Genomic DNA, 10,091 nt, shown 5'->3' on the forward strand with positions numbered 1-10,091 from the left:
CGCGGCATGTGGGGTCTTCCCGGACCGGGGCACGAACCCGTATCCCCTGCATCGGCAGGCGAACTCTCAACCACTGTGCCACCAGGGAAGCCCTCTTACCTGCTTTTTATAAGGCTTCTCACTTAGTCCTCACCAGCCACCCTATATACTGGGCATCTTTTCTAAAAAGAGGTTACTAAGGCCCCCAGCGCAGTGATGGTGGCAAATGGTAAAAAGTAGGGCCTGGATTTGAATACGGAACTACTGATGGAGCGCGGAACTCACGACTCTTTCCCCTTTCGCAACCCTCACACCTGCTGTGGCCAGAAACAACTACGTCTCCATGAACTGGCCCACTCCTCTCCGAGGCTGTGGGACCTGCAGAGAGGCACAACATCTGCCTCCATTTCTTCCCCCCTCCTCCGAGGATGTCTCCGTTGTGGACTACTTCCAGGGGGACCTTGTCGAATCAGACTCCGCCCACAGCAAGTTTCAGCCCAACCTCTCTCTTGTCTGCGCCTCGACTTCATCTGTAAAATGGGGAGCCATGAAAGCTCAGGCTTCAGGTAGCTTTACGTAATCTGTGTAGCGCTTTGGCAAAGGTCCCTTCTCTTCAGACTGGGTCCTGAACTCAGTGGGCGGGGGCCATAGCAAACTGATTGGAGCGTCCAGAACTTCACAAGCAACGGATCTGCACCCCCCCACCCCCCAATAATCTCAAGCAGCGACCCTGAATGCCCGTCTACTCGCCTTCCTGCTCTGTAACTCGAAAAGTGATCTCTCAAATGCCTGGAAATATGCCCGCCCTAGTGAGGTCTGATCTTACCCATTCCTACTCCGCACTGCACAGGTAAGAAAAATGAGCCCAGAGAAGAGCAGCCTTTTGCCCGAGGTCACACAGCGAAGGACTGGGGCAGGGTGGGGGATGGTGGGGGAGCGGTGTTGTGGAATTCCAGGCGGACGTTGGCGCCCGCTTGTCTGCCCGCTTCTGATACCCGGGTTCGGGAGAATAGGCTGCTAACGAGCGGCCCATTAGGAGGAATTGTCACTCCTCTGGGAGCGAGGTTGTCCCATTAGGGCGAATTGTCATTCCTCCTGGAGCGAGGTTGTCCCGGCTCCGCGCAGGCTGAGTGCCGGGGCCGAGAGCAATTAACGCGGCTCCGGCGCGGGCAGCCGCCTCTGCCCCGGGCAGCGGGGGCGGGGCGGGGGCGGGGCGCCCGGCGCTGCTGGAGCCGGTCACCCGGCGCAGCCCCTTCCCCCGGAGCCCGCCTTTCATCTCCCCGCGCCTGGCGCCTGCCCGCACCCCTGGCCCGTCTACAGCCCCCTCCTCCGCCCCTCCCCCGCCTCCTCCGGGCCGCCGGGATCCAGCGATCGGTCCTGAGGCTGCAGACGCCGCGGTCCGCGCGCTGTCCTTCACGGTTTTCGCCTTGGGACTTGCGGTGCGCGTGCGCGGCTGTTCCACGCAGGCCCAGGGCGCGTGCGAAATGCCCGGGGCGCGCGCTAAGGTGGAGTGCGGCGGGTTTACGCGCACCCGCCGGTGCCGTGAGGGGAAATGCCCGGGTCCACCACTTCCTAACTGCGTGACCCGGCCGCAGAATTAGCGTTTCCTGGCTTTAGGCTTTTCATCTGTAAAATGGTGAAAGTAATTTCTGCGCGGAGCGATGTGTTGGAAGAAACGAATGAAATCATGGAGGACAGGTCCAGGTACTAAAGCAGAGGTGACGCTTAGTGGTGACTGAGTCATAATTGGAACCTCACGTTTCTGCCTGCGTATATGTCACCGGGAACTAACCTTTACTGAATGCTCCCTAAGTGCCAAAGACAGACCTCCGCTAAGGGACTATAAACTTTTCAGGGCGAGCCGAATTCTCAGTCCCAGAGATTTTACAAAGAACCCACCGTGAACTACGTGAAAGGGGGCAAAGTGCCTCATTTTGGATATCTGGCAAAGAGAAAGCATTCGATACATTGTTGCTGCTTTTGATATACAATAATATGGTGGAGCTTTTTTGGATCGCCTACACCTGCTAGTTATCTTATGTAGCCCCTTGAACTGAATTGTGGCAAGAGCCATCCTGATTAGAGGTTCTCTCTCATTATAGAGCGAAAAAAATATTAGGCTAAGGGAGGGGAAGGAACGCCACCAAGGTCACGCGGCCAGGAAGAGGTGTATACAACATTCTGAAAACGCAGCTAACGCAGCACCAGATGCACAGACGGGGTTTTCCACAAAGGGCTAGAACTGTGTTGAGGTTCCACTCTTTTCACAGCGGAAGAGACACCCTTTCCTGAATTGTCCCAACCTCAGCGGGCAGAAAACAAGATGGGCAGGCTGGTTGCTCCCTGGACATCTCTTCTGTTCATGGCCAGAGCTTGGCAACCTCCCTTGGAACACCAGTTGTTTGTTTAATCTCTACTATTTTCTCATTTCTGGCTTTACAATTTTTGTCCTTTGCCTGGACATCAGGACCAGAGAGTAGGGAGGGGAACCTACCTTATCCTCTCCCAGAAAAGTTCATCAGAATAAAAGAGCTCTCTCTACTAGTACTAATTAAAACAAACAAACAAAAAAACCCAGGAATGAGCTTGCATGCCCCCTAATTGACAAATATTAACAAGGAGTTTTCAAGAACAATTATCAAACAGTGGCTGGGTACTTTTGGCAGCAGAGGGCTAAACGAATTTCAGGTTTGCTTCCAAAATATGTAGCCTGCACCTTGCTAGTTTCCTCTAGGAGGCAGAGAACTTAATCTGGGTTTACCTGTACTGTATTTGAGATGCATATCGAGCCAACTGTCATCAGGTATGACTCAAGGGGAAAATGCATAAGGCATATATCTCCAGATAACTTTCCTAGTTTTTTTTTTTTTAAATAACTTTCTCTGAACTTCCAGTTTGTTGATAGTGGTGGGAGAAGGGGGTTTTAGAAGGCTGTGGTTAGAACTTCTTTACTTTTAAACTTTTATTCAGGACCATTTCTAATCAAATTGAATTAAGTGGCCAATGCAGATTGTTTTTATCCTCTAGGATTCAGATAACACCTATTCTGGTTATCCTAGGCCAGCACAGTTTCACTCCAGGCAGAGGTTTGGGGTGAAGGGAGATGCTCTGGGAAGTGGATCTGGGGGTCAAGTCTCTAAAAGTCTTGAATGGGGAAGTAGCTCCAAGCTCTGGGCCTCTCAGTAATTAAAAACAGTGTCCCTTCCTTCCAAGGCTTTGGGAACTGTTTAGCAAGCATCTGCTGTGTGCAAGTCCCTGAGCCGGGTCACTTCTATTCACCTCATCACTTGCGGGATAATCGCTCAGATATAGGAAAAGGCAGCCGCAGCCTGGAAAGAGTCATTTGAAGAAATAGGTGTTGGCCCAGCGGCCTGCAGAGAGATTGGAGGCCTCTGCACATTGGAAGTTCGCGCGCTCTCCCCTTTCCCATACTGAGACAGTCATCACTAAGGCTTTGAGATGTAATTACCCGGGGTATAATTTGAAGTGGGGTGGGGATATCTATACTTTTTTTTTTTTAACCAGGTGCAATGAACAAAAATGTCCTTCCCCAAAAGATACACAGGTCCGGGGTGGGCAAACTTGGCACCCAGTTCTGACACTTGCAAGGGTGTGTATGTGTGGGTGGTGGTGGTGGGAAGCACTAGATATTATCTATGCCTTTTCCTCACTCCTCCTCCGCCTTGAAGGCAAATACTGGCACCCAAACACACGACAAACACCGGCTCAGACAAACTCATGAACACACAATGCACGCAGTCTTGAGAAAAAGGTCGGATCCGGAGGTCCAGAGAGGAGATTCAGGGAAAAGAAAACTCGAGGATTCCAAGTTTCTAAGAGTGCGCTGGTTTTGTTTTCGAGTGGAAGAGATGGAAAGCTCTGGTTTAAATCTTCCAGTTGGAACTACTTGGGAGAGGGTAGCCGTAACCACCTACCTCTCTGGCTCGCTCCGGCCCCTCTCCTAAGGGAGTTATAGTAATAGCGGACGCCGTTGGGCACTTGCTGATAGCGAAATACCTGCTTTTCTAAGCGCCATGCAGGTAGTATTTCTTTTAGCAGGGATGCTGGCCCTTGCTTTCAGTGCTGGCTCCTAAAACTGTTACGTTCGCCCAGTTTCGACCCATAGTAGGAGCTTAATAAATGTTTTTGCAATGTCACTTGCAGATTTTAAACATGTTCTGGCGCGGAGTACCTTTTAAAAAGAGGGGTCAACAGAGAGAAGAAATGGGACTCCGCGAACTTCCTCTTTAAATAATCGGCCTTAATTACGCCTTAGACTTTTCAGTTTTGGCGTGACTATAACCCTTGAGGGATCGCCTGATAACAACTCTGCTGACTGCTCCTGTAATTAACTCCTAATTTATTTCAAACAGAAAAAAAAAAAAAAAAAAAAAAAAGGCCCCAGCCTCTTCCGGAAGAGCCAATCGGAGGCGAGCGTCCGTGGCGTCAGCGCCAGGGCCGGCTCGGATTGGCTGAGCCGAGTCTCTCACTTCCCCTTGGAGGAAAGGCACGGCTGCCGGCGCGCCCCTCCCGTCTCCCCCCAAAAAAGTTTGAGTCGCAGCTGCCTGGTTGCCAGCGGAGTCGCGCGCCGGGAGCTACGTAGGGCAGAGAAGTCATGGCTTCTCCGTCCAAAGGCAATGACCTGTTTTCGTCTGATGAGGAGGGCCCGGCGATGGTGGCCGAGCCGGGCCCGGGGCCTGGGGGTGCCGACGGGGCCGCGGAGGAGCGCCGCGTCAAGGTCTCCAGCCTGCCCTTCAGCGTGGAGGCGCTCATGTCGGACAAGAAGCCGCCCAAGGAGACTTCCCCACTGCCAGCCGAAAGCGCCTCCGCCGGGGCCACCCTGCGGCCACTTCTGCTGCCGGGACACAGCGTCCGGGAGGCGCACAGCCCTGGGCCGTTGGTCAAGCCCTTCGAGACAGCCTCGGTCAAGTCGGAAAATTCAGAAGACGGAGCGGCGTGGATGCAGGAACCGGGCAGATATTCGCCGCCGCCAAGTGAGTGCCTGCAGAGGCCGGGACCAGGGGTAGGAGGGTGCGCGGGGTACAGGAGGGAACTGGGGGTCAGTATTCCAAGCTAGGGGTACGGAGACCCCTCTGTACTATGCGCCCTGAAAAGCAAGCATTACAAGTCCTTGGCCCCTTAATATCCCCAGAGTTCAGCGCGCCCACGGCATCCAAGATACCTTCTGGGTAATGTCCGCGCAGCGCGTGTTTGGGATCCCCTAGCTGTACAGGATATTCGACACAATTGCCAACGCCCTGATCGTTGAAGGGAGAACCCAGCTGGGTTTGCGGGGTCGCTTGGGTATCCGTTTCTCTAGCCCTCAGCCCTGCCCTCAGGCCACTTCGCTGTTTTTTCACTGTCCCTCGGGGTCTCAGTCTTGGGGAATGAAGAAGGATCCACGTTTAAAGAGCAGCGGAATATATGCCAGGCAGAGGCAGAGTGTCTAACTGCCTTTCAAAGTTCACAACCCTGCGAGGTGTGCCCTCACTATAAAGATGAGCTAATTAAAATCTAACCCGATTTTGGGTAGAAATGATCATCTTCCATTGGTCCCGCGGGTATCGAAGCACGGTAACACGGAGGGATGGCGGCAGAGACTTACGCGGCGAGGAAATGTCTCCCGGTCGTCCCGGCGGCCAGCCCCGTCGCTTCGCTGGGAGCGGGCTGGGGTCAGCAGCGTGGGGCTCCGCTTGGCTCAGAGTAATAATTAACAGCATTCCAGCAGCGCTTCAGTTTACAAAGTGATGCTTATTAGTTCACCAGATCCCGATCATCGCTGGAACCCCGAAGTGTGGGCAGAAGCCCGGGACCTGTGGTTATCCCAGTTTTCAGACATGCATACTTTGAGGACTGAACTTGCTTGAGCCAGGTCACCAACAATGGCTGAATTGGGCAAGGGGCCCCGGTGTCCAAGCCCCAACCCTGGCCACCTTGATCCCTCTCCCCAGACAGACCAAGTAGAGGGCCGAACACCTGCACCCCGCTTCCTGCCAATGAGGAAGGAGAACTGAGAGTCGCAGGAGAGCTGATTTCTCTTCCAGCGTTTATGTCCAGTTTTGGGCCCTGGGTCCTTTTGCGATATGGAGAAGCCATTCCCTGTAGCTCCTTTTACTTCTGTCTCCCATGCTTTAAGATTTCTCTATCTGCACTCTACCTCTAGGAAAGGTGAGAGAGAGGATGCCTGCATAGGGACTTTTTCGAAAGCTGGGAGCATCACATTTTACCCCATTCCCATCAGCCCTGAAAACTCGAGATGCAAAGTATTTTGTGAACAAAACAAGGCCATATAACCAGGCATCAGTGGCTGTCCCCTCTGGCTTCTCTCTCCACCCTGTTAGAAACTCCCAAAGATTCAAAGGGCGTGGAGATTAAGGACTCAAAGAATTTAAACTCAAGTTTGCACAGTACTTTATAGCACTTTTCACCGTATTATCTTATCTGATCTCCGTGTGGCTGAAGCTGGCCTCTCGGTAACAGATGAGGACATTTCAACAGAGTTCAGAGGAATCTGCACACATCGAGTTTGGGCTTGACAAGAAAGACTTGGGGACATTTAATGATCACCTATCTGATGGCAGACAAGACTCTGGGCATTCTAAAATTTGGTACTCTGAACCACACTGCAGGATCAGTATTAGTTACCCATTTTATTGATGGTGAAATAGAGGCTTAGGAACTTTAAGGGACTTAATTTGTTTGACAGATATTGAGTGCCTGTATATGCCTAGGCCTGGGTCAGTTCCCAGCTGCGCATCAAGGATTCAGGCTTTACAGGGAGTGGTGTCCAGAGGTCAGACATTTCCACTTTCTTAGGTTCCTGGGGTTCTGTAAGCATGCCTGCCAGGGCCCAAGGTAAGGCAGCCGTGGGCCCTGGATGTGACCCTTCCATGAGAAAAGTAGGAGATTCTGAGAAAGGATTTAATTTTTTTTTAAAAAGTGGGTCATTGGTGCTTTGGGCCTGGAGATGGCCTCAGGAGCCCTGTGGTAGGAGCGGTGGGTCCGGGGGAGCCTAGCGACAGAGCCTGGGGCAGGAGGAAGCCACCTGCCCAGGCCCGGGTTTTGTTATTCTCAGGAGGCAGTAGGATAAATGCTGTTTTGCTTTGTATAATCGCACCCTTCCTCAGGCTGGTTTAAAATGGGGAGGAGAGTGGGAGGGTGGAGAGAGGTGCGCTGGAAGGGAAGCTTTGATACACACATGAGATCCCGTCACCTGGATTTCATAATTCAAATGCAGCCCCTAGGAGCAGCCGGAATGACCGTGCCCAGGCACAGAATCACTTCCAAACGTAGAGCAGAGGCAAGTGTAGATTCTAGGAGCTTGGTATCTGAACTGTGGCCACTGGATCCTCCCAGCTAGCCAGGTCACGTTTGTGAAGGGTGAGAATTTCACAGGTCCCTGAGTCTCTGATTGTTGTTATTTTATTTGTAAATTAAGAAGTAGGCACCCCCAGCTCTCTGGCTTACTTAGGGGTTAGCATATGCAAAAGTCTACACTCCTGTGGTAGTTTCTTACCCATCTCTCTCCCAGATTTCTGTTTTTTGATTGATGGCAGAACCCACTACCTCTTTCATTTTTAGCCACTTAAAAGTGATGGTTAATAATGTCACATTAGGACAAATCCATTTCTTGTTGGAAATGGAGGCTGGGTTGGGACTTGTGCTGTGTCACCCTCAAGTATGAAGTGTAAACTCTTTCTTGGGCCACCAAAGTAACTAAACAAGAAATGCTACATTCTCCCTTTGGAGTGCTTTGGAGTTACTACGGTGGCTACATTTGGAAAATTAGCATAGCTCATAAAAGCCAAATGCAGAAAATGAATTGTTTAGCATCTGTCCCTCAGCTCCACCCCAACTTCCTTTAAGGAAAAACCCGAAGTTAGTTGATGCTATGGAATCACAAGGATGCCCTGTCCTATGATTTCCTATAATTGAACCCATTTTAAATATGGAGTCTGGATGCTGTAGGCATACCTTTATTTTGCTTGTTATTCCTTCTTTCTAAATTCCAGCAACAAGCTAATCATTTACACATTGCCTCCAAACCATAGAATGGGTAGGAGAGATGGCTAAAATGTCATCACATGCTCTCAATTCAGGAGGCAGCATGATTTCCCCTGACATTTACATTTATGGGCGAGCTAATTTTTCCCTCCTTCTTAGTAAAGTTTATATTACAGAAGCACCCAGCCAAGAAAGTTATCCCACATCCAGATCTGTAAAATGATGTTCAGGTTTTATAATCTGTAGACTGGAGGGAATGACATCCGTGTGGTTGTTTATTGCATGAGGCTGCTCACCAATCCATAGATGCTATTAATTTACTGCAGACCTTATCGGCACGATTATCCTTCATAAATATGTTGATACAATCCAACTTCTCCTGGTGCAGAGAGGGGATGGACCCAGTTCATAAGACCCTTTTCATTTTCCTTCTCATATGTGATTATCTCAGTGTCCTAGGGATGTGAGGATTATCTTGAACCCAGCCCCCCATTTTTAAGATAAGCAATATCAAGAAGAGATGGGGTTTTGTTTCTCAGAGAACCCTCAGCTCTCTTGACTTATGAAGGGTCTGTTCACATTTCATTATCTCTAATGCTGTTTGTTTTCCATATAGAAAGTTCTGTTACACCATAAAACTCCCAAACTTTTGGAAAAAGATTCAATTTTTTAAAAACAAAACAATTTATCCATTTAAGTATGGCCCTTCTCTATCCCTACCCCCCTCCCCCCCCAAAAATCCAACCGCACATGGTTTTGACCAAGGTACCTTTTTGAAAGATGAAGAGGGAAGACCCTCCCCGCCATGGATACACCTGGCGAGAAAGCCACTTTCTTTTGCTAACTCACTCCCCATTCTCTGTTCCCTAGGACACATGAGCCCCACCACCTGCACCCTGAGGAAACACAAGACCAATCGGAAGCCACGCACACCCTTCACCACCTCCCAGCTCCTCGCTCTGGAGCGCAAGTTCCGCCAGAAACAGTACCTCTCCATCGCAGAGCGGGCAGAGTTCTCCAGCTCTCTGAACCTCACAGAGACACAGGTCAAAATCTGGTTCCAGAACCGAAGAGCCAAGGCGAAAAGACTGCAAGAGGCCGAACTGGAAAAGCTGAAAATGGCTGCAAAACCTATGCTGCCCTCTGGCTTCAGCCTCCCTTTCCCTATCAACTCGCCCCTGCAAGCAGCCTCCCTATACGGCGCGTCCTACCCTTTCCATAGACCTGTGCTCCCCATCCCGCCCGTCGGACTCTATGCGACTCCAGTGGGATATGGCATGTACCACCTGTCCTAAGGAAGACCAGCTCAGTAGACTCCGGGATGGATGTTTGTTTAAAAGCCTTCCCCCTCCCTCTCCAAGAAGACAGTCCCGCTCTGCAAACCTTGCATGCACCACCCTCAGCGGCTAGATCGACAGGGCCACAGACATAGTTGAAATTGGTTCTTTTGACTGGAGACACCCACACCCCGTTTTCTTGGTGTAATCTTCCAGGTGCCAACCCCCCTTCTCCTTTCACAAGATTGGCTCTGATGGTTTTTATATATAAATATATATATAATAAAATATAATACATTTTTATACAGCAGACATAAAAATCAAATTATTTTGAAAGGTAAAATTTATATACATACATATATATATATATATATATGTCTTTTTTCTCTATATATCACCTTCCTAAAAGAGACTTTAATTAAGTCTACCTGTTGTCTTTTTCTTATGGGGGAGACGAATTATTTGCTAAAATTGCTGAAATCTGATGATTTGGATCACTGACTTGCAAACATTAGAATTAGATACTATGTGCATAGGCTGTAGATACGGAAAGATTCCTCCCAGAGAAGGGGACACATCATGTTTTTGCATTTTTTACGTGCATTTAAAAACTCACTAGATATGACCATATTTGGCCCTATTTTTTTTTCCACTTCTCCACCTTGTTTGTTACACATTGTTCAAAGTTTTTGTAAGATCAATAAAAGGGGGATGAGAAGAATCCTGCGAGTGCCTCGGGGTAAGGTGGAAAATGGAAGTCCTTCCTAATTCCTCTCAAGGCTGTTGCTTAACTGCATTTCAGATAATTGGAGAGTGAAAAGTTAAAGCATG

At 49.9% G+C, this 10,091-nt stretch overlaps 1 protein-coding gene across 1 annotated transcript; it reads left to right on the forward strand.

Annotated features, from left to right (window-relative positions):
* The first annotated feature begins 4,533 nt into the window (after nucleotides 1-4,533).
* Nucleotides 4,534-9,570, forward strand: MSX2 (msh homeobox 2). Its single transcript, XM_029218263.1, has 2 exons — nucleotides 4,534-4,973; nucleotides 8,854-9,570. Exons 1-2 carry the CDS (start codon nucleotides 4,595-4,597, stop codon nucleotides 9,276-9,278), a joined length of 804 nt encoding a protein of 267 aa, XP_029074096.1. The 5' UTR covers nucleotides 4,534-4,594; the 3' UTR covers nucleotides 9,279-9,570.
* The last annotated feature ends 521 nt before the right edge of the window (nucleotides 9,571-10,091 follow it).

This window comes from Monodon monoceros, unplaced genomic scaffold, assembly GCF_005190385.1.
Source record: "Monodon monoceros isolate NGI ecotype Baffin Bay Population unplaced genomic scaffold, NGI_Narwhal_1 Super_Scaffold_12, whole genome shotgun sequence".
Taxonomy (NCBI): Eukaryota; Metazoa; Chordata; class Mammalia; order Artiodactyla; family Monodontidae; genus Monodon; species Monodon monoceros.

Bases quoted from the DNA above. Each gene is read 5' to 3' on its own strand.
- MSX2 (XM_029218263.1), top strand. From the start codon at position 4,595: ATGGCTTCTCCGTCCAAAGGCAATGACCTGTTTTCGTCTGATGAGGAG. The intron at 4,974-8,853 runs GTGAGTGCCTGC...TCTGTTCCCTAG, and splicing joins CAGATATTCGCCGCCGCCAA to GACACATGAGCCCCACCACC.